Source organism: Lagenorhynchus albirostris, chromosome 9 (genome assembly GCF_949774975.1).
Source record: "Lagenorhynchus albirostris chromosome 9, mLagAlb1.1, whole genome shotgun sequence".
NCBI lineage: Eukaryota > Metazoa > Chordata > Mammalia > Artiodactyla > Delphinidae > Lagenorhynchus > Lagenorhynchus albirostris.
Window position 1 is genome coordinate 82,589,091 of NC_083103.1, and position 24,963 is coordinate 82,614,053.

The 24,963-nt window shown below is 37.5% G+C and overlaps 1 protein-coding gene across 3 annotated transcripts in view; it reads left to right on the forward strand.

Annotated features, from left to right (window-relative positions):
- CWF19L2 (CWF19 like cell cycle control factor 2) overlaps positions 1-24,963 on the forward strand; it is a 193,507-nt gene that overhangs the window by 23,735 nt on the left and 144,809 nt on the right. For 2 of the 3 annotated variants that reach the window (XM_060160317.1, XM_060160319.1), the window contains exons 4-5: positions 6,040-6,150; positions 6,908-7,027. In XM_060160317.1, the coding sequence (XP_060016300.1) occupies positions 6,040-6,150; positions 6,908-7,027 (231 nt within the window). The remainder of the gene's footprint in view (positions 1-6,039; positions 6,151-6,907; positions 7,028-24,963) is intronic. The other variant, XM_060160320.1, reaches the window with a different exon arrangement.

Sequence of the window (24,963 nt, forward strand, 5' to 3'; positions counted from 1 at the left end):
GACTGTCTTTTCTCCATTGTATATCCTTGCCTCCTTTGTCATAGGTTAGTTGACCATAGGTACATGGATTCATCTGTGGGCTTTCTATCCTGTTCCATTGATGTAAATTTCTGTTTTTGTGCCAGTACCATATTGTCTTGATTACTGTAGCTTTGTAGTGTAGTGTGAAGTCAGGAAGTCTGATTCCTCCAGCTCCATTTTTTTACCTCAAGATTGCTTTTGCTATTTGGGGTGTTTTGTGTCTTTATACAAATTTTAAGATTTTTTTGTTCTAGTTCTGTAGAAAATGCCATTGGTAATTTGATAGGGATTGCATGGAATCTGTAGATTGCTTTGGGTAGTATAGTCATTTTCACAGTATTGATTCTTCCAGTCCAAGAACATGGTATATCTCTCTGTCATCTTTGATTTCTTTCATCATTGTCTTATAGTTTCCTGAGTACAGGTCTTTGACCTCCTTAGGTAGGTTTATTCCTAGGTATTTTATTCTTTTTGTTGCAGTGGTGAATGGGATTGTTTCCTCAGTTTCTCTTTCTGATCTTTCATTGTTAGTGTATAGGAATGCAAGAGATTTCTGTGCATTAATTTTGTATCCTGCAACTTTACCAAATTCGTCGATGAGTTCTAATTGTTTACTGGTGGCATCTTTAGGATTTTATATGTATAGTATCATGTCATCTGTAAACGGTGACAGTTTTACTTCTTCTTTCCCAATTTGTATTCCTTTTATTTCTTTTTCTTCTCTGAATGCTGTGGCCAGGACTTCCTAAACTATGTTGAATAAGTGTGGCGAGAGTGGACATCCTTGTCTTGGTCCTGATCTTAGAGGAAATGCTTTCAGTTTTTCACTGTTGAGAATGATGTTTGCTGTGGGTTTGTCATATATGGCCTTTATTATGTTGAGGTAGTTTTCCTCTATGCCCACTTTTTGGAGAGTTTTTATCATAAATGGGTGTTGAGTTTTGTCGGAAGCTTTTTCTGCATCTATTGAGGTGATCATAGGGTTTTTATTCTTCAATTTGTTAGTATGGTGTATCACATTGATTGATTTGCATTTATTGAAGAATCCTTGCATCCCTGGGATAAATCCCACTTAATGATGGTGTATGATCCTTTTAATGTGTTGTTGGATTCCATTTGCTAGCATTTTTTTAAGGGTTTTTCCATTTGCATCAGTGATATCGGTCTGTAATTTTCTTTTTTTATAGTATCTTTAGTTTTGGTATTAGGGTGATGGTGGTCTCATAGAATGAGTTTGGGAGTGTTCCTTTTTCTGCAATTTTTTGGAAGACTTTGAGAAGGATGGGTGTTAGCTCTTCTGTAAATGTTTGATAGAATTCACCTGTGAAACCCTCTGGTCCTGGACTTTTGTTTGTTGGGAGATTTTTAATCACAGTTTCAGTTTCATTACTTGTGACTGGTCTGTTTATATTTTCTATTTCTTCCTGGTTCAGTTTTGGAAGGTTATACCTTTCTAAGAATTCATCCATTTCTTCTAGGTTGTCCTTTTTATTGGCATAGAGTTGCTTTAGTAGTGTCTTAGGATGCTTTATATTTCTGCGGTGTCTGTTGTAACTTCTCCTTTTTCATTTTTAATTTTATTGATTAGAGTTCTCTCCCTCTTTTTCTTGATGAATCTGGCTAAAGGTTTATCAATTTTGTTTATCTTCTCAAGGAACCAGCTTTTAGTTTTATTGATCTTTGCTATTGTTTTCTTGTTTCTGTTTCATTTGTTTCCACTCTGATCTTTATGATTTGTTCTACTAACTTTGGATTTTGTTTGTTCTTCTTTCTCTAGTTCCTTTAGATGTAAGGTTAGATTGTTTATTTGAGATTTTTCTTGTTTCTTGAGTTAGGCTTATATAGCTATAAACTTCCATCTTAGAACTGCTTTTGCTGCATCCCATGGGTTTAGGATCATCATGTTTTCATTGTGTTTGTGTCTAGGTATTTTTTGATTTCCTCTTTGATTTCTTCAGTGATCTCTTTGTTATTTAGTAATGTATTGCTTAGCCTCCATGTGTTTGTGTTTTTTACGTTTTTTTCCCTGTAATCTATTTCTAATCTCAGCATTGTGGTTGGAAAAGATGCTTGATATGATTTCTATTTTCTTAAATTTACTGAGGCTTGATTTGTGACCTGAGATGTGATCTATCCTGGAGAATGTTCCGTGTGTACTTGAGAAGAAAGTGTAATCTTTTTTTCGGATGGAATGTCCTATAAATATCAATTAAATTGAACTGGTCTGTTTTGTTGTTTAAAGCTTTTATTTCCTTATTAATATTCTGTCTGAGTGATCTGTCCATTGGTGTAAGTGAGATGTTATAATCTCCCACTATTATTGTGTTACTGTCAATTTCCTCTTTTATAGCTGTTAGCATTTGCGTTATGTATTGAGGTACTCCTATGGTGGGTGCATATATATTTATAATTGTTATATCTTCTTCTTGGATTGATCCCTTGATCATTTTGTAGTGTCCTTTCTTGTCTCTTGTAACATTCTTTATTTTAAAGTCTAGTTTATCTGATTGGAGTATTGCTACTCCAGTTTTCTTTTGATTTTCATTTGCATGGAATATCTTTTTCCATCCCCTCACTTTCAGTCTGTATGTGTCCCTAGTTCTGAAATGGGTTTCTTGTAGACAGCATATATATGGGTCTTGTTTTTGTATCCATTCAGTGAACCTGTGTCTTTTGGTTGGAGCATTTAATCCGTTCACGTTTAAGGTAATTATCGAAATGTGTGTTCCTATTACCATTTGCTTAATTGTTTTTTGTTTGTTTTTGTAGGTCCTCTTCTTCTATTTTGTTTCCCCCTTAGAGAAATTCCTTTAGCATTTCTTGTAGAGCTAGTTTGGTGTTGCTGAATTTTCTTAGCTTTTGCTTGTCTGTAAAGCTTTTGATTTCTCTGTCGAATATGAATGAGATTGTTCCTGGGGAATATTGCTTGTAGGTTCTTCCCTTTCATCACTTTAAATTTATCGTGGCACTCCCCTCTGTCTTGTAGAGTTTCTGTTGAGAAATCAGCTGTTAACCTTATGGGAGTTCCGTTGTATGTGGATTGTCATTTTTCTCTTCTTGCTTTTAATAAGTTTTCTTTGTATTTAATTTTTGTCAGTTTGACTACTATGTGTCTCGGCAAGTTTCTCCTTGGGTTTCTCCTGCCTAGGACTCTCTGCGCTTCCTGGACTTGGGTGGCTATTTTCTTTCCTGTGTTAGGGAAGTTTTGTACTATAATCTCTTCAGATATTTTCTCGGGTCCTTTCTCTCTCTCGTGTCCTTCTGGGACCCCTATAATGCGAATGTGGGTTTGTTTAATGTTGTCCCAGAGGTCTTTTAAGCTGTCTTCATTTCTTTTAATTCTTTTTTCTTTATTCTGTTCTGTGGCAGTGAGTTCCACCATTCTGTCTTCCCAGTCACTTATTTGTTTTTCTGCCTCGGTTATTCTGCTGTTGATTCCTTCTAGTGTAGTTTTCATTTTAGTCATTGTATTGTTCGTCTCTGTTTGTTTTTTCATTCTTCTAGGTGTTTGTTCTTTAATTCTTCTAGGTCTTTGTTAAACATTTTTTGCATCTTCTCGGTATTTGCCTCCATTCTTTTTCCTGCGTCCTGAATCATCTTCACTATCCTTATTCTGAATTCTTTTTCTGGAAGGTTGCCTATCTCCACTTCTTTAGTTGTTCTTCTGGGGTGTTATCTTGTTCCTTCATTTGGTACATAATCCTCTGCCTTTTTATCTTGTCCATCTTTCTGTGAATGTGGTTTTTGTTCCACAGGATCCAGGATTGTGGTTCTTCTTCTGCGGTCTGCCCTCTGGTGAGTGAGTGTATCTACGAAGCTTGTGCATTTCCTAATGGGAGGGACTGGTGGTGGGTAGATCTGGGTGTTGCTCTGGTAGGCAAAGCTCAGTAAAACTTTAATCCTCTTTTCTGCTAATGGGTGAGTTCCTTCCCTGTTGGTTATTTGGCCTGAGGCGACCCAACACTGGAGTGTAAAGGCTCTTTGGTGGGGCTAATGGTGGAATCTGGGAGGGCTTACACCAAGGAGTACTTCCTGGAACTTCTGCTGCCAGTGTCCTTGTTCCTGCAGTGAGCCACAGCTGCCCTCCGCCTCTGCAGGAAACCCTCCAACACTAGCAGGTAGGTCTAGTTCAGTCTAGACCCATGCTCCTTCCCCATGGGTCATGGTGCACACAGTACTTTGTGTGTGCCCTCCAAGAGTGGAGTCTCTATTTCCCCCAGTCCTGTTGAAGTCCTGAAGTCAAATCCCACTAGCCTTCAAAGTCTGATTCTCTGAGAATTCCTCCTGTTGCCATACCCCGTGTTGGGAAGCCTGACATGGGGCTCAGGACCTTCACTCCAGTCGGTGGACTTCTGTGGTATAATTGTTCTCCAGTTTTGAGTCACCCACCTAGTGGTTATGGGGTTTGATTTTATTGTGATCGTGCCCCTCCTACCATCTCATTGCACCTTCTTCTTTGTCTTTGGATGTGGGGTATCTTTTTTGGTGAGTTCCAGTGTTCTCCTGTCAATGATTGTTAAGCTGTTAGTTGTGATTCCAGTGCTCTCGCAAGAGGGAGTGAGCGCACGTCCTTCTACTCTGCCATCTTGAACCAATCTCTAACTTTTCTTTCATATAGAAGAAATCAAGTAGGCAATTTAGTGTGGTCTTCTGGGACCAAGTCTTCTAGTTTTGTTCCTCCATTGTCTTTAAAATGTACCTCTTAGTGTAGATAACAGGAACGAGGATGCCCTCTTTTTTGTAACTTCCAGAAAGTCCTAAATAGTACTTTCATTTCCACCTTATTGGAGACTTGATTAAGGTTTCACTCTCCAGCAAGGGAGGCACATTACATCTCCAAATGAAATTGGGTTCTATTGGTAGGAAAGAAAAGGCGTAACAGTCGTCTTTATGACAGGGAGTCAAAGAAGAGGAGTACTGTGGTCAGACACGCCTTTTATGATACTTAAAGGTATTTAGGGTGGGGGTTGGAGAATGAAAGGGAGCAGGAAAGACTGGGATTTTGGAGACTAACTTGGTTTTTCCAGTTGTCTAAGTGAGAGATAAGCAGATCTGATCTAGGGCTGCTGCTTTAAGAATGGGGAGGAAGGAGTATATATTAGTTGGGACTCTTGGTTGTAGGTAGCAGAGACCAAACTTAAATTGGTTTAACCACCCCCCCCCCAAAAAAAGAGGGAGGGATTTATTATTAGAACACAAACGTCTCATAGGACATATAGGAATGCACCTGGGTTTTAGGAATAGCTCAAACTAGAGTCATGAATGCTTTTATGAATCTTCTTACCATCTTCCTTTTTTCCCCTCTAAGTTCTATTTTTGCTTTTCTTGATATAGGTAAATTTTTCCTGAATTCTGTGCCTCATGACAGGAATGGTCTCTGCCAATGGCTTTCGAGTTCTCCTTTGTTATAGAGTAAACCATTTAGCCTTGGTTTCAAATTCCTGGAGAGTGGCTATGATTGAAATTAATTGGTTCAGGTCCCTACCTCTGAAACAGTCAGTTGTGGCCAGGGATGGAGGTGAAGTCCCATGATAATCATTTGGTGTTCACTGTAGTTGAGAAATCTTTTGGAAATGACAGTCATAGGTTTAGATGGGAGGAGTAAGATGATCCTGAGATTTCTGACTCGGGTAAGTGGGTGGTTGGTGATGTCAGGTAGCTTAATTCAGATATATAGAAGAAGGATCAAGTATTGTGGAAGTAGGTGCTGGGTTCACTTTTTGTTCTTACTGCATTCAGCATGACGTTTAAATATTGTAGGCAGTTGTTTAAATCACAGAAACTTTGGGTGGATAAATTAGAAAGATATCAGTATAGTTGTGGTAGTTTAAGTCATGAAAGTGGATTTAATGTCCCAAGGGGAATGTCTAGAGATTAAAAAGTATAATTGGCAAAGACTGGAAACACAGACAAAGTTGATATTTAAGGGTTGAGAAAAGGAGGAAGAGTGGAACCACACAGTTTTTATGCGGAAGTATGTAAATTTGAGAATTCTACTTATATGTTAAATATTCTTAGAGCTCTGAAGATGAGTGGGTTGAGGCTGTTTCCTCCCACACTTCTGGCAAGGAAAAGGCCTGGAAGGTGAAAGATGAAAAGTCAGAAAAAGAAGACAACGAAGTTATTCAGGTAAGCCGCCTGATTTTAAACAAAGAAAGCGTCAACTTACAAGAGTAGATGAATGTTAAAATGAAAGATGATTGTAATTTAGTCAGAAGAAAAACTAGACTTTGTAAACAGTATACTTTTATGAGTAATTTTAGCAATAATGCTGTTTGCTGATCCTTTTCACTCCCCTTCTTCTCTTTTGGGAAAGTTAGCATTTGTCCCTATTCTAGTCCCTCAGAGGGTTTCCTACCTCTGGTTGTTGATAAGGAAGTGGCACTTTTCCCCTTATGTACTTGAGGTCTTGTATTTTTACATCTATCTGACTTTTCTACAGCGAGTAGAGTTCAGTCACAGTTTTTCTTTCCCTTCACTTCATGCCATAATTTTCTTAGCAACGCTTATAGTTGAATAGTTCACAAATTTGGGGTTATAGTTCATACGCCTGAGGAAGAATGCTATATTTACACTGTTAGCAACAATGAAGAAAGAAAGGTGAAAAGAACTATGTTTGAGAGCCTGTTGTATATCCGGCATTGGGCTAGATGCCTTAAGTCAGTTTTCTTGTTAACTCCTTAAAACATTCCTGAAAGGTAGGTATTTTAACCCGTTTTTACAGGGGAGAGAAGAAGGCTTAGAGAGACTAAGAAACTTGCTTTAAGTTATACAGCCATGTGGGATTTAATCCAGGTTTCAGTGCCTCCAGAATCTCTAATTTATTGTTAAGTGTTTAGTGTTGTTCTAATCAATTTAGATTGAAGTGACTTCTTTTTCTTAACAGAGGGATGAATGGATGACTGTTGATTTTATGTCTGTTAAAACTGTGTCATCATTATCACTCAAAGCTGAAAAGGAAACTATAAGGAAAATAGAGCAAGAGAAAACCCAAGCACTTGAACAGGTAAGAGAACATTTAAAATGCTTTACTTTTCTGATTTGCCTTTAACTGATACACATTTATGTAAATGCAGTTTTCCTTGTAAGATATTATTTTTGGTGGTATTTAATAAATCAGTGGGAACAACTATGAAATGTGATATGTTCTTTTAAATTTTTTTTGTAGGAAATGAGTTTAAATGTATATTATATTTATAAATCTAGGGCATATATGGTTGAGTACAGAATTTGGTTTACAGCTGAAAATCTTCAAGGTGAGAATTTAAAGCATTCTTGAGTTGGTAGTGCCTTGAAATGATTGGCAGAAATAACTACCAGTCCTTTCTAAAGGATGACACTGTCAATTTAGGTCTCCCAGGTCTCCCAGAAGCAAGTTCTATGGCATTTAAGGTCATAATCTAAAATCATACTATACATGAAAATGTAACGATAGTCCACGAATGAGAGTCATCCGAAACAATAAACAACCAAATCAGACTCATAAAACCTTTATCTTTTGGAATATTTAATAGCTTTATATAGTAATAGTAGGTATAGAAAATATGAATAAGGGTTAAAAGTTTAATAAGAAGGTGGATTTGAGAAAGAGCCAATATTATAAATGAAAAATATTAGAGTTGAAATTAGAAACTTGTAAAATGGTGAAGCAACAAACTGAATACAGCTGAAGACAGAATTAGTGAACAAGAAGATAGTCTTTAAGAATTTAGTCTATCAAGTTCAAGAATTTGAATGCAACATAGAGGCACAAATAAATGAAAAATATGAAAGAGTGATTATGAAGTCCTGTGATCAATGTTTTGTGTTTTTGTTTCTTCCCCAGTTTGATTTTAATTCTGAAAATGTTGGTGTGGTAAACTGTATTGACTTTATAATTAAGTAGCTGCCCATTTGGAACTTTGGGGCCAGAGGTTTTTGGAATATCTTTACTAAGTTCTGTTTTGTCTCTGAGTTAGACCTGAGGAAGTTAGGGGGAAAGTACCAAAGGGGGGTAACCAGTGGGTAGTAGAGCAAGAAAGAGGAGCTGCATGAAGTCAGGAAGTTGATTTTACCCATTGTGATTACATGCTTTCTTCTGAAATCATGCTCTGCTGTTTGTGGGCATGAATGGTCTGGTATGTTCAGGTATCCCTGGCTTATGATCTTCGGTTTTGCATATATTCGTCTGTTCTCTATATCAAACAACGGAATGTAGTAAACTCTTGAGTATCTTTAATACATTGAAATAGTGATTAGTTTTTCTTAGAAATACTGTTACAGAAAACTACCTTTCCTTTCCTAAGAAGCTATAGTACTTTGTCATGCTTATCTTACCAACTTTCCAGCATTGAATTACAGCTTTTCTAATTAATATAATCTTTTCTTACAAATTCTTATATAAACTTCTCTGATTCAAGTAAGTCAGTGTCTGTTGACTTGCTCATTTGCTTATGTAATTTTTGTCTTTTTTTTTGCATCTAAATCATCTTTTCCATTCCTGCTGCTACTTCTAGTTTAAATGCCATTTGTTAGTTGTATGTCTTCACCTCTTTGTCTCATTTATATCATCTTTACTGGAGCTGAGTTAATATATGAAGTGAACTGAAGACAGCCCCTGGAACTAAGAACCGGTTAACGTTAAATATTATTATGGTTCAGGCCCTAATTTATTCTTGCCTGGGCAGTTACAATAACGTTTTTGTTTTTCAGCATCCTACAACTGATGTCAGACTAACTTTTTCAAACTACAGCTTTTGTCATGGTATTATTCTGTTTAGAAATCTTCAGTGATTGAAGTTAAGGGGAATGTGTCTTTGCTGTTTGTAGTATTTCCTTTTCCGTGGATGATGCTCTGCTAGTGGTGTTTCATGCCACCCTCCTTTCTCATTCTGTCTTTGAGGATATGAAGTACATTTTCTATTAGAAAATTTGCAAAGAATAAACTGGGTGTACTTGGCTTAGCCCTGCCTTTCCTGCTTATGGAACAGACTGCTTGAAGAGATTGTGTGGGGAATAATATGAAGTGCGGGGTTGGTTCAGTGCATTCTACACCTGGGAAAATCTGCCTCATTGTGGGGTTAACAGATGCATTTGTTGTTCACTGAAAGAAAAATTCCAATTTAGCTTTCATTAGCAATAAAGGTAATTTTTGTCTTTTATTTCTTATGCTTTTTTTATGTTTCTTAACTTGCTCAGAGCCTAGATTGAAAAGAAAGGTGCTATATTTATTATTCTCTTTTAAAGACCACAAAATGCTGCCTGCAAATAGAGTCCAAACACATTAGATTGGACTCTTTCCTTTGGGTGATCTGCATCTCAACCAAAATAGTTTAATTAATTTCTGTTGTATTTCTCTGCAAATTCCTGTCTCTGAATTTTTGTTCATCTGGATTTTTCTAAGTTCATGCCCTCTATCCCTGTATGACTGCATCCTGTTTATCCTTCAAGGCCTAACTTGATATATATGATGAAATTTTTATTATTTTGCTTGATTGAAATATATCTCTGCTTCCTTTATGTTCCCATAGCACTTTATTTGTTCCTTTAGTATATAGTACTTGTAGTTTTCTATAAAGCACTGTAGTTTAATAGTCTTATCCTGTTTCCCTTATGAGATTATAAACTTTTTGGGAAACTGTAGGTGCTTCTTTTTTTTTTTAATGTATTTGAAATTGTACAGTATTATTCTTTTACCCATGAATTTATTTTGCTGCTCTGTAAATGCCTGGATTTAGTCCTGATGTATGATAACCTGTAGTAATTTTTGACTTTTGCTTAGGTACGAATTCAGATTATTGTGTACAGAAGTAAATCATCTAGACTAATGAGTGAGACAAGCCAGTTTTCAAACATCCATATATTTTCTTTCTTCAAATGATGGTTACAGTTTTTATAATAAGTCTTTAAAAGTTTTATTGTATTTTTAATTTAATCTAATTTTTAATTGAAGTATGGTTGATATACAGTATTAGTTTCAGGTGTACACCTTAGTGATTCAATATTTTTATAGATTATATTCCATTTAAAGTTATTATAAAACAATGGCTATAATTCCCTGTGCTGTACAATATATCCTTGTAGTTTATTTACTTTATACATAGTAGTTTGTACATCTTAATCCCCCACCTCTGTTGAGCCCCTTGACCTTACCTTTCCTCACTGGTGACCACTAGTTCTATCTGTGAGTCTGTTTTGTTATATATTCATTTTATTCCACATATAAGTAATAACTACAGTATTTGGCTTATTTCACTAAGCATAAAATCCTGTAGGTCCATCCATATTGTTGCAAATGGCAGAACTTCATTTATTTTTATGGTTGAGAAATATTCCTCTGTGTGTGTGTGTGTGTGTGTGTGTGTGTATGTATCACAACTTCTTTATTCATTCATCTATTGATGGATACTTAGGTTGCTTCCATATCTTGGCTGTTGTGAATAATTCTGCTATGAACATTGTGTGCATATATCTTTTTGAATTAGTCTTTTCATTTTCTTTGAATATGTACCTCAGGAGTGGAATTTTTGGATCATATGGTAGTTCTTTTTTTAGTTTTTTGAGGAAAGTTCTTATTGTTTTCCATAGTGGCTGTACCAATTTACATTCCTACTAGAAATGTACTAGGATTCTCTTTTCTCCACGTCACCAACATGTTATTTGTGATCTTTTTGATGATGGCCATTCTGACAGGTGTGAGGTGGTACCTCATTGTGGTTTTGATTTGCAATTCCTTGATGATTAGTGATGTTGAGAATCTTTTCATGTGCCTGTTGGCCATATGTATGTTTTCTTTGGAAAAATGTCAATTCAGGTCTCTGCCCATTTTTTTAATTGGGTTGTTTTTTTTGATAGTGAGTTGTATGAGCTGTTTATATATTTTGAATATTAACCCCTTATCAGAAATATCATTTGCAAATATTTTCTCCCATTCAGTAGGTTGTCTTTCCTTTTGTTGATGGTTTCCTTTGCAGTGTCAAAGCTTTTAAGTTTAATTAGGTTCCATTTGTTTATTCTGTGTTTTTTTCCTTTACCTGAGGTGACAGATCCAGAAAAATACTGCTACAATTTATTGGAAAGAGTGTTTAGCCTATGTTTTCTTCGAGATTTCTGGTTTCTGTTCTTACATTTAGGTCTTCAATCCATTTTGAGTGTATTCTTTGTATATGGTGTTAGAGAATGTTCTAATTTCATTCTTTTACATATAGTTGTCCATTGTTGTAGCACCACTGACTGCAGAGACTGTTTTTCTCCATTGTATATTCTTGTCTCCTTTGTCATAGATCAATTGAACCACTGGTGTGTGCGTTCATTTCTTAGCTGCCTATTCTGTTCTATTGATCTATGTGTGTGTTTTTGTGCCAGTACCATACTGTTTGGATTACTGTAACTTTGTAGTAATGTCTAAAGTGAGCAAGCATGATACCTCCAGCTTTGTTCTTTTTTCTCAAGATTGTCTTGGCTATTTGGGGTCTTTTGTTGTTCCATGTAAATTTTAAGATTATTAATCCTAAATCTTTGAAAAATGTCTTGGGTATTTTGATAGGGATTGCTTTGGGTAGTATGGACATTATAATAGCATTCTAACAATTTGTGAACATGGTATATCTTTCTGTTTCTTTTATCATCTTTAATTTCCTTCATTGTTGTCCTATAGTTTTCAGAGTATAGGTCCTTTACCTCCTTAGTTAAGTTTATTCCCAGGTATTTTATTCTTTTTTGATTCAATTGTAAATGGGATTTTTTTTCTTGAATTCTCTTTCTGATAATTCATCACTAGTATTTAGAAAAGCAACAGATTTCAGTATGCTAATCTGTATTTTGAACTTTTATAAAATTTATTTCTTAGTTTTAATAGTTTTCTGGTGAAGACTTTAGGGTTTTCAATATATAGTATCATGTCATGGGCAAATAGTGTCAGTTTTACTTCTTGCTTTCCAATTTTGATGCCTTTTATTTCTTTCTCTTGTCTGATTGATGTCGTTACATCTTCCAATACTGTGTTGAATGAAAGTGGAGACACTGGGCAACATTGTCTTGTTCCTGATTTTATTTTTTTATACTTGATTTAATGAAAAATTTTTTTATTGCAGTATAATTGCTTTACAATGTTGTGTTAGTTTCTGCTGCAGAACAAAGTGAATCAGCTATATGTATACATATATTTCCTCCCTCTTGAGCCTCCCTCCAACCCCCACCCCATCCCACCCATCTAGGTCATTACAGAGCACCGAGCTGAGCTCCCTGTGCTATACAGCAGCTTCCCACTAGCTATTTATTTTACACATGGTAGTGTATATAGGTCAATGCCACTCTCTCAATTCGTCCCACTCTCCCCTTCCCCCACATGTCCAGAAGTCCTTTCTCTACATCTACATTTCTTTTCCTGCCCTGGAAATAGGTTCTTCAGTACCATTTTTCTAGATTCCATATATATGCCTTAATGTACAGTATTTGTTTTTCTCTTTCTGACTTACTTCACTCTGTATGACAGACTCTAGGATCATCCTCATCAATAAAAATGACCCAATTTTCTTACTTTTTATGGCTGAGTAATATTCCATTGTATATATGCAACACATCTTCTTTATCCATTCATCTGTCGATGAACATATAGGTTGCTTCCATGTCCTGGCTATTGTAAATAGTGCTGCAGTGAACATTGTGGTACATGTATCTTTTGAATTATGGTTTTCTCAGGGTATATGTCCAGTAGTTGGATTGCCGGGCCATATGGTAGTTTTATTTTTAGTTTTTTAAGGAACCTCCATTCTGTTCTCCAAAGTGGCTGTATCAATTTATGTTCTCACCAACAGTGCAAGAGGGTTCCCTTTTCTCCACACCCTCTCCAGCATTTATTGTTTGTAGATTTTTTGATGGTGGCCATTATGACCGGTGTGAGGTGATACCTCATATTAGTTTTGATTTGCATCTTTCTAATAATTAGTGATGTTGAGCATCTTTGCATGTATTTGTTGGCCAACTGTATGTCTTCTTTGGAGAAATGTCTATTTAGGTCTTTGACCCATTTTTGGATTGGGTTGTTTTGATATTTAGCCGTATGAACTGTGTGTATATTTTGGAGATTAGTCCTTTGTCACTTACTTCGTTTGCAAATATTTTCTCCATTCTGAGGGTTGTCTTTTTGTCTTGTTCATGGCTTCACTTGCTGTGCAAAAGCTTTTAAGTTTCATTAGGTCCCATTTATTTATTTTTGTTTTTAGTTTCATTACTCTAGGAGGTGAGTCAAAAAGGATCTTGTGATTTATGTCAAAGAGTGTTCTTCCTATGTTTTCTTCTAAGAGTTTTATAGTGTCTAGCCTTAAATTTAGGTCTTTAATCCATTTTGAGTTTATTTATGTGTATGGTGTTAGGGAGTGTTCTAATTTCATTCTTTTACATGTTGCTGTCCAGTTTCCCCTGCACCATTTATTGAAGAGACTGTCTTCATTATCTTATCTTCATTATCTTATCATTATCAATATCTTTTCATTGTATATTCTTGTCTCCTTTGTCAAAGATCAGGTGGCCGTAAGTGTGTGGGTTTATCTCTGAGCTTTCTTTTCTGTTCCATTGATCTATATTTCTGTTTTTGTGTCAGTACCATACTGTCTTGATTACTGTAGCTTTGTAGTATAGTCTGAAGTGAGAGATCCTGATTCCTCCAGCTCCATTTTCTTTCTGAAGATTGTTTTGGCTATTTGGGGTCTTTTGTGTTTCCATACAATTTGAAAATTTTTCCTCTAATTCTGTTCAAAATGCCATTGGTAATTTGATAGGGATTGCATTGAATCTGTAGATTGCTTTGGGTAGTATAGTCATTTTCACAGTGTTGATTCTTCCAGTCCAAGAACATGGATCTCTCCATTTGTTTGTGTCATTTCTTATTTTTTTCATCAGTGTCCTATAGTTTTCTGCATACAGGTCTTTTGCCGCCTCAGGCAGGTTTATTCCTAGGTATTTTATTCTTTTTGTTGCAGTGGTAAATGGGAGTTTTTCCTTAATTTCTCTTTCTGATTTTTCAGTGTTAGTATATAGTAATGCAAGAGATTTCTGTATTAATTTTGTGTTCTTTGCCTTTACTAAATTCATTGATTAGCTCTAGTAGTTTTCTGGTGGCATCTTTAGGATTTTCCAAGTATAGTATCATGTCATCTGCAAACAATGACAGTTGCACTTCTTCATTTCCAGTTTGTATTCCAGTTTTTATTCCTTTATTTCTTTTTCTTCTCTGATTGCTGTGGCTAGGAATTCCAAAGCTATGTTGAATAATAGTGGTGAGAGTGGGCATGCTTGTTACTGATGTTAGAGGAAATGCTTTCAGTTTTTCACCATTGAGAATAATGTTTGCTGTGGGTTTGTCGTATATGGCCTTCATTATGTTGAGGTAGGTTCTCTCTAAGCCCACTTTCTGGAGAGTTTTTTTAATCATAAATGGGTGTTGAATTTTGTCTAAAGCTTTTTCTGCATCTGTTGAGATTATCATATGGTTTTTATCCTTCAGTTTGTTAACATGGTGTATCACATTGTGTGATTTGCGTATATTGAAGAATCCTTGCATCCTTGGGATAAATCTCACTTCATCATGGTGTATCATCCTTTTAATGTTTTGCTGGATTCTGTTTGCTAGTAGTTTGTTGAGGATTTTTATATCTATGTTCATCGGTGGTATTGACCTGTAATCTTCTTTTTTGTGTGATATCTTTGTCTGGTTTTGGTATCAGGGTGATGGTGGCCTTGTAGAATGAGTTTGGGAGTGTTCCTCCCTCTGCAATTTTTTGGAAGAGTTTCAAAAGGATAGATGTTAGCTCTTTTCTAAATCTTTGTTAGAATTCGCCTGTGAAGCCATTTGGCCCTGATCTTTTGTTTGTTGGGAGTTTTTAAATCACAGTTTCAATTTCAGTACTTGTGATTGGTCTGTTTATATTTTCTGTTTCTTCCTGGTTCAGTTTTGGAAGGGTGTACCTTTCTAAGAATTTGTCTGTTATTTCTAGGTTGTCCATTTTTTGGCATATGGTTGCTTGTAGTAGTCTCTTAACAATATTTTGTATTTCTGTGGTGATAGTTGTAACTTCTTTTTTATTTCTAATTTTACTGATTTGAGTCCTCTCTCTTTTTTTCTTGATAAGTTTGGCTAATGGTTTACCAATTTTGTTTATCTTCTCAGAGAACCAGCTTTTAGTTTCATTGATTTTTGCTATTGTTTTCATTGTTCTATTTCATTTATTTCTGCTTTGATTTTTATGATTTCTTTCCTTCTATTAACCTAGGGCTTTGTTTGTTCTTCTTTTTCTAGTTGATTTATGTTTAAGATTAGTTTGTTTATTTGAGATTTTTCTTGTTTCTTGAGGTAGGATTGTATTGGTATAAACTTCCCTCTTAGAACTGCTTTTGCTGCTTCCCATAGATTTTATGTCCTTGTGCTTTCAATGTCATTTGATTCTAGGTATTTTTTGATTTCCTCTTTGATTTTTTTCAGTGATCTCTTGGTTATTTAGTAGCACATTTGTGTGTTGTGTTATTTACAGTTTTTTTCCCTGTAATTGATAGCTAATCTCACATTGTTGTCCAAAAAGATGCTTGATATGATTTCTATTTTCTAAAATTTATTGAGGCTTGATTTGTGACCCAAGATGTGATATATCCTGGAGAATGTTCTGTGTGCACTTAAGAACAAAGTTTTTCTGCTTTTGGATCGAATGTCCTGCAGATATCAGTTAAGTCCATCTGGTCTAATGTGCCATTTAAGGCTTGTGTGTCCTTGTTAATTTTTTTTTCTGGATGATTTGTCCATTGGTGTAAGTGTAAAGTCTCCCACTACTATTGTGTTACTGTTGATTTCCCCTTTTATGGCTGTTAGCATTTGCCTTATGTATTGAGTTGCTTCTATGTTGGATGCACAAATAGTTAGAATTGTTATGTCTTCCTCTTGGATTGATCACTGAATCACTATGTAGTGTCCTTCTTTGCCTCTTGTAATAGTTTTATTTTAAAGTCTATTTTATTTGATATGAGTATTGGTACTCCAGCTTTCTTTTGATTTCCATTCGCGTGGAATATCTTTTTCTATCCCCTCACTTTCAGTCTGCATGTGTCCTTATGTCTGAAATGGGTCTCTTGTAGACAACATGTATAAGGGTCTTATTTTTGTATCCATTCAGAAAGTCAGTGTCTTTTGGTTGGAGGATTTAATCCGTTTACATTTAAAGTAACATGTATGTTCTTATTACCATATTTTTTATTGTTTTGGCTTTGTTTTTGTAGGTTATTTTCCTTCTCTTGTTTTTCTTGCCTATAACAGTTCCTTTAGCATTTGTCATAAAGCTTGTTTGGTGGTGCTGAATTCTCTTAACTTTTGCTTGTCTGTTAGGCTTTTGATTTCTCTGTTGCATCTGAATGAGATCCTTGCTGGATAGAGTAATATTGGTTGTATGTTTTTCCCTTTCATCAATTTAAATATATCTTGCCTCTCCCTTCTGGCCTGCAGAGTTTATGCTGAAAGATCAGCTGTTAACCTTATGGGAATTCCCTTTTATATTTTTTGTTCCTTTTTCCTTGCTGCTTTTAATATTTTTTCGTTGTGTTAAGTTTTGTTAGTTTGATTAATATGTGACTTGGCATGTTTCTCCTTGGGTTTATCTTGTATGGGACTCTGCGTTTCCTGGACTTGACTGACTGTTTCCTTTCCCATGTTAGGTTTTTGTCTATAATCTCTTCAAATACTTTCTCAGACCATTTCACTTTCTCTTCTAATTCTGGGACCCCTATAATTCAAATGCTGGTGTGCTAAATGTTGTCCCAGTGGTCTCTGAGACTGTCCTCAATTCTTTTCATTGTTCTTTCTTTATTCTGCTTTGTGGCAGTTATTTCCACCATTCTTTTTTTGTTTTTACCATGTTTACTGGAGTATAATTGCTTTGCAATGGTGTGTTAGTTTTTGCTATATTTTCACCATTCTGTCTTTCAGCTCACTTATCCATTCTTCTGTCTCAGTTATTCTGCTATTGATTCCTTCTAGTGTATTTTTAATTTCAGTTATTGTGTTGTTCATCACTGATTGTTTTTTAGTTTTTCTAGGTCCTTGTTAAACATTTCTTTCATCTTCTCGATCCTTTCTATTTCCGAGATTTTGGATCATCTTTACTATCATTACTCTGAATTCTTTTCAGATAGATTGCCTATTTCCCTTCTTGTATTTGGTCTTGTGCCTTTTTACCTTGCTCCTTCATCTGCAAGGTATTTCTCTGTTTTCTTATTTTGCTTAACTTACTGTGTTTGAGGTCTCCTTTCCACAGGCTGCAGGGTCGGAGTTCCTCTTTCTTCTGGTCTCTGCCCCCAGTGGGTGAGGTTTGGCCAGTGGCTTTTGTAGGCTTCTTGGTGGGAGGGCTGGTGCCTGTGTTCTGGTGTGTGGAGTTGAGTCCTTTACATCTGTTGGAAAGGGCCATGTCATGTGGTGTGTTTAGGGTGTCTGTGAGCTTAGTACGACTTTAGGCAGCCTGTCTGCTGATGGGTGAGTATGTGTTCCTGTTTTGCTTGTTGTTTGGTGTGAGGCAACTAGTGCTGGGGGCTGCAGGCATTGGGTGGAGCTGGTTCTTGAATTCGGATAGAGACCTCTGTGAGAGCTTTTGCTGATTAATATTTTCTGGGACTGGGAATTCTCAGGAAGTCCAGTATCCTGGACTCTATCCTCCTCCCCCAGAGGCTCAGGCCCATCTTTTGGTCGGGGAGCCAAGACCCCACAAGCAGCTTGTCATGGATTAAAGAAAAAAAAAGAGACAAAACTCCAAATGGTAAAAGCAAAATCAAATGAGCAAAAACAAAGAAACACACACACACACACACACACACACACACACACACAGAGAAGAAACAAAAACAGAACCAAAGAAAACAGAAAACAAGAGAACAGCCAAAGACTCCCAAGGCAAAATTAAACAATTAAAAACAAAACTAACAAAAACAAAATACCAAAATCAAAGCAGAGTGCCAACTGAAGAATAAAGCAAAGAAAACAAAACAGACAAAAATGATTCAAAAAAAAAGAAATGAGGGGCTTCCCTGGTGGCTCAGTGGTTGGGAGTCTGCCTGCCGATGCAGGGGACACGGGTTCGTGCCCCGGTCTGGGAAAATCTCACATGCCGTGGAGCGGCTAGGCCCGTGAGCCGTGGCTGCTGGGCCTGTGCGTCTGGAGCCTGTGCTCCGCAATGGGAGAGGCCATAGCAGTGAGAGGCCCGCGTACTGCAAAAAAAAGAAAAGAAAAAAAAATAGTAATGGGTATAAAACCCACAGAACAGAAGAGCAAAGGGAAAATGGAAATATAAAAAAATTTTTTAAATATATTAAAAAACGATGAAAAAGCACAGAACAACAGAAAAACAAAGTAAAAGTAGAAATATAAGAAGATCAAAAGTATGTTAAAAAAAACATTGAGACTCAATAAAAGTAAAAAAAAAAAACAAACCCCAAACCAATAGCAACAACAACAAAGAAAAAGAAAAAAACAAAACAACAGACTTAACAACAGAATGAATCAAAACTGAGTAAAATTAATAGTAATAATAATGTTTTCCTGGGGTCTCAGCTGTTATTGTCCTTGCCATGAGCTACAGCCCACCCCTGCCTCCTCAGGAGACCCTCCAGTGCCTCTGTGCTGGTCTCTGGACCTGCTGTGGGCCCTGTGGGGACAGCTGAGACTCTGATCTGGCCCCACTCATGTGTGTGCTTGCCCCCAAAGTCCACAGCTGTCAGTGCTAGACCATTTTCATTTGTGGGAGTACTCATTGTCCTTTCAGATATTCCATAGGCACAGTATCTACTTAGCTGATTACGGGGATTTAGTTTGCCAGTTATGTAACTGATGGAAAGATTTTTGTTTCTCTTTTTTAGTTGCCCCACCCCTGGGGCTCAGCTGTGGTTTTATCCCCATCTATGTGTGTGGGCCACCCACAGGAGTCTGCTCCCAAGGCTTCCCTGGAGCAGTTGGGTCTGTCCTGGTGAGGACAGGGCATGGAGGTGGCATGGCTACTTGGATAGTGGGAGCCCCGGCAGCGCCAGGTGCGTGGGGGAGCTGGCGGCCATGGGCGCAAGAGATATGGCCCTAGTGGGAACCTTTTCTAGTGCCCAGTGGCATGCGTGCGAGGGCCAGCCCTGGTCAGTCTGTTTTTAGTGCCTGGCAGCAGGTGTGCAAGGGCTAGCCCTGTCTGGTTTTTTTGTAGTGCCCAGCGACAGGCTCATGAGGGCCAGCCCTGGCAGGGCCTTTTGTATTGACTGGTGCTAGGCGCTGGCATGTGGGGAGAGACTGGCTACAATGGTGGCTCCACCCCCTGCATGTGACTCAGCAGTAGTGCCCTGCTTCCATGGCATTCCGGTTTTCCTCCATAGGCATTCTCTGTTGCTATTTCCTCCCTCCTGTTCCCTCACACCATCTCCCCACAGCCAACAGCAGTTCTTGCCCCGGGTTTACTCTCCATTCCCCATGCTCCAGTTCCCAGCCCCCACGTGCACTGTTGGACACACATCCCACTCCGGGGCACTTAGGGCCATGGTACAGACCGTCTGTGTAGTTTTCACTCTGTCCCATCTGCCACAGGTCGGTCGCTTCACCCTCCATCAACAGCCTGAAATGCTTCCCTTCTCTCCCAACTGATTTCCTCATTGGTGAGGGGGCTTCCCCGGATGAGGGAATTTCTCTCCTGCTTCAGCTCCCACCACTGGCATGCAGGTCCTGTCCCGCTTCCTCTCCTCCTCCTTCTCCCTTCTTTCTTCCTACCCAGTTATGCAGGGATCTTTATAGTCCTTTCCGGTGTATAAGGTCTTCTGCTAGTGTATAGCTGGTGTTCTGTGAGAATTGTTGCATCTATAAATGTATTCCTGATGCATCCATGGAGAGAGAGGAACTCCACATCCTCCTACTCCTCCGCTGTCTTGGAACCCCTTTGTTCCTGATTTTAGAGGAAAAGTTTTCAGCTTTTCATCATCAAGTATGAGGTTAGCTGTGGATTTGTCACAAATGGTCTTTATTATGTTGAGATATTTTCCCTCTATACCAACTTTGATGAGAGTTTTTGTCACCAAAGGATGTTGAATTTTGTCAAATGCTTTTTGTGGGTCTGTTGAGATGATCATGTGATTTTTTTTCCTCCTTTTGTTAATGTGGTGTATCATATTGATTGGTTTGCAAATATTGAACCATCCCTGGAATAAATCTCACTTGACCATTATGTATAATCTGTTTTATATACTGTTGAATTTGGTTTGCTGATATTTTCTTGAGGATATTTGGATCTTCATTCATTGGAGATATTCACCTGTCATTTTTTTTTTTGGTAGTGTCTTTATTTTATTTTAGTATCAGGGTAATTAGCGATGGCCTCATAGAATTAATTTGGGAATGTTCCCTCTTCTTCAATTTTTTGGAGGAGTTTGAGAAGGTATAGATATTAGTTCTTTTATATATGTTTGGTAGACTTCTCCCAGGAATGGATTTGTTCCTGAACTTTTGTTTGCTGAGAGTTTTTTAAAGTACAAATTCAATTTTACTACTAGTGATCTTTCTGTTCATATGGTCTATTTTGTCCTGATTCAGTCTTGTAAGTTTTTATGTTTATAGAAGTTTGTTTATTACTTCTAGGTTGTCCAATTTGTTGGCATATTAATTGTTCATAGTATTCTGTTTTGATATTTTTGTATCTCTGTGATAGCAGTTGTTATTTTTCCTCTTTCATTTCTTATTTTATTTGGGTCCTCTCTCTATTTTCTTGATGAATCTGCCTAAAGGCTTATCAGTTTTGTTTATCTTTTCAAAACATCAACTCTTGGTTTCATTGGTCATTTCTATTTTTTTTTCTTTTTTGTTCTTTGTTTTATTTATTTCCTCTCTGATGTGAATTGCTTTCTTTCTGCTTTTGTTTGTTCTTCTTTTTCTAATTCCATTAGATGGTAGGTTAGGTTGTTAATGAGATTTTTCTTGTTTCTTGAGGTTGGCCTTTTACTGCTATAAACTTACCTTTAGAACTACTTTTGCTGTGTAGCACAGATTTTGGAAAGTTGTGTTATTTTCATTTGTCTAGAGGTTTTGTTTGATTTCCTCTTTGATTTCTTTATTGACCCATTGGTTTTTCTTTTAGTAGCATATTGTTGAGTCTCCACATTTTGTGTTTTTTCCATTTTTCTTCCCGTTAATTGATTTCTAGTTTCATGCCTTGTGGTTGGAAAAACTGCTTGATATAATTTCTATCTTCTTAAATTAGTTGAGACTTGTTGTTTGGCCTCCTATGTGATCTATTCTGGAAAATGTTCCATATGCACTTGAAAAGAATGTTTATTCTACTGTTTTTGGATGGAATGTCCTGTAGATATCTACTAAGCCCATCTGGTCCAAAGTATCATTTAAGATTACTGTTTGGGCTTCCCTGGTGGCGCAGTGGTTGAGAGTCTGCCTGCCGATGCAGGGGACATGGGTTCGTGCCCCGGTCCGGGAAGATCCCACATGCCGCAGAGTGGCTGGGCCCATGAGCCATGGCTGCTGAGCCTGCGTGTCCGGAGCCTGTGCTCCAAAACAGGAGAGGCCACAACAGTGAGAGGCCCACGTACCGCAAAAAAAAAAAAAAAAAAAAAAGATTACTGTAAGTGCGGTGTTAAAATCCTCTTCTATTATTTGTTATTGTCAATTTCTCCCTTTATGTCTGTTAATATTTGCTATATATATATATTTAGGTGCTCCTATATTAGGTGCATATATGTTAATGAGTATTATCTCCTCTTCTTGCATTGAAATCCTTTTTGTTAATAATGCCCTTCTTTATCTTTTTTTATTGACTTTATTTTAAAATTTGTCTGAAGTGAGTACTTCTACCCCTGCTTTCTTGTCATTTCCATTTGCATGAATTATTTTTTTCTATCCTGTCACTTCCAGTTTATGTGTTTGTCTTTATGTTTGAAGTGAGTCTCTTACAAGAAGCATTTAGATGGGTCTTGTTTTTTTTTTAATCCAATCAGCTGCTCTGTGTCTTTTGATTGGATCATTTAGTCCATTTACATTTGCAGTGATTATTGATAGGTGTGTCCTTATTCCCATTTTGTTACTTGTTTACTGGTTGGTTTTTCAGTTCTTCTTTGTTCTTTTCTTCTTTTAGTTCCTTCCCTTGGGGTTTGATGATTTTCTTTAGTGGTATGCCTGTGTTCCTTTTTCTTTAGATTTTTTGTATGTAGTACAGGTTTTTGATTTGCAGTTACCATATGGTTCATATATGTTGACCTATAACTATATTTACATGTTTTAAACTGGTAGTCATTTAAGTTCAAACACATTCTAAACGATTTACATTTTTCTAAACCCCTTCACCACATTTTGTGTTTTTAATGATGTATTTTACATATTCATGTTTTCCCTTAACTGTTCATTGTAGATATAGTTGATTTCACAGTTTTTTGTCTTAATCTTAGTAAGAGCCTATTTAAGTGATTGAGTCATAGGCTTTACTATATATTTGCCTTTACTAGTGGGATTTTCCCTTTCCTATAGATTCTTACTTGTTGTAGCTTTTACTTTTCCACTTAGAGAAAATGCTTTAACATTTTTTTAGGGTTGGGTTAGTACCCTCTGTGCTTCCTGTACTTGGATTTCTGTTTCCTTCTTCAGGTTCTGGCAGTCCATAATTTCATCAAACACGTTTTTGCCCTGCCTCTCTCTCTCTTCTCCTACTAGGACCCCTAGAGTGTGAATGTTGGTATGCTGGATGTTATCTTAGAGATCCCTTAACTGTTCTCATTTTTTTTAAACCTTGTTTCTCTTTTTCTGTTCAGATTGAGTTAATTTTTATTTCATCTTCTTCCGTATCACTTTGTCTGCTGTTGGTTCCTTCTAATGTGTTTTGCATTTCAGTTAGCATGTTCTTCAGTTCTGTCTTTTAAAAATGTTTTCTAGTTCCTTTTTAAAATTCTCTGTTCATCTATTCTTTCCTCTAATTTAGTCAGTATTCCTATTATTAATGCTTTGAACTCTTTGTATGTTAAGTTGTTCACTGCTGTTTCATTAGTTGGTTTCTTTAGGGTTTTTCTCTTGTTCTTTCAGTTGAAACAGTTTTCTGTCTTCTCATTTTGCTTAACTTTCTCTGTGTCTGTGATATTAGGTGAAACATTTACCTACTCTGATCTTGAAGGAGTGTCCTTGTGTGGGAGCATTTCTATGCAGTCTCCATGTGCCCAGTGGCTTTGATGGGAGAACTGGATCTGACCTGAGCATGAGTCACATCTTTCCACAGGGTGTGCTGGCAGCTGTCACCTTTGTAGGAGGTGAGACTGGAAGATGGAGGGACTAGAGTCAGAGCCAGGTGTGAGCCTGGGGTTCTTCTCTGCTCAGTGACCAACACCACCTTATTGGAGGTGGTGTAGGGCCCCAAGTTCCTGGAGCAGAAGCCCTGTTATTTGGGAGTGAGCTGGCTCCATTCCCTTTAAGTGTGTACTCTTTTCGTTCCTAGCACCAGTACTTTGCCCCAGAGGGGACCAGTATTGGAGCAAGAGGGGCCAGAGTGGGTGCTCGGCAAAGGTCAGGTGTGGGCTGTGGTGTTCTGGACCCCAGTCTGAGTTTCGGACCTCACCCAATGAACTGCTTCCCTAAACAGCTGCAGCGACTGCCACCTTCCCCCACCCCCGTCAGATGCCATTCTGGGTCAGGTTAGCTCTGTCCCTCAAAACAGCATACTCCCCTCAGTCCTGTAGCCCTTGCCCCAGTTTGGAGCTGCATGGCATAGCAAGAGAGGCTGGAATGGGCACTTGGCTTCGGTCAGGGAGTGGGCTGTGGTGGTCCCAGACCAGTCAGAGTTAGACTGCTCCTGATGTGCTGCCTCGCCAAGCACCTTTAGTGGTTGCCGTCACTCCATTCAGATGCTGTTCCAGATCTGAGCAGGGTTCATTTCTCACAACTATGTACTCTTCTTGGGTGCAGCATCCCTTGCGCCAGTATGGAACTGTGCCATGGAGCAAGTGGTGCTGTAGTGGGCACTCGGCTTAGGCTGGAGCATGGGCTGGGGGTGTTGTAGGAAACTGGCCAGAGTCCTGGGGCAGTTTAAGTCTACTTCTGCTGCCTTGTTTTGAGAGTAATCAAATTTGTATGTGCTCTTCATGAGCAGAGTCTAGGTTTCTTACAGTCCCCCTGTTAGTCCCACTGGTTTTCCAATCAGCTAAGGGGACTTGTCTTCTTGGCATTGGACCCTAGGACTAGGGAACCCAATATGTGGCTTGAATTGCTCACCCCCCAGGGAGGATCTCTGAGTCCATGTAATCTCCTTCCTTTTCTGTGTCCCCTCCCAGGGTCACAATTCCTGACTTGATTGCTTCTCTTCTCTTTCTACTTGAATCTGTGTGGATTTTTCTTACAGCCTTTGTTGTATAAGAGTCTTTCTACCAGTCTCCTGTTGGTTTTCAGTGAGAATTGTTCCACATGTAGATGTATTTTTGCTGTGTTCTTGGAAGGAAGTGAGCTCCACATCCTCCTACTCCACCATCTTGATCTCTCCTTCCTACATCATCATATTCTTAACACATGATAAATGTTTGGTTTATTTTGAGGAAAATATGGCCCTTGCCTTAGAATCAAATGATAATTCCTATAATGGGAGTGAAAATAAATGAAGATCGTAGGAAGAAGACTAAAATGATGGTCCTTAACTGAAGCTTCAGTGTGAAGCATGTTGATTTCATATGTCTTCTTTATATTGAGGATATCATTTCTTTTGTGCTTTATGCTAATGTTTTTCATATTGTGAGTCAGAAATTTATTGCTGTCATCATTTAAAAATATAAAATATCAGCATGTATTACATGTAACAAATATACGTTTTGTTTCCTAAAACCTTTGTTTTGGATACACATACACACAGAAAATCTCTCTATGGGTCAAGGTCACAGAAAAGCTTGAAAGCCAATGCTCAAGTCTTTGTGTCTTCTTGGCTTCTTTCTCACATT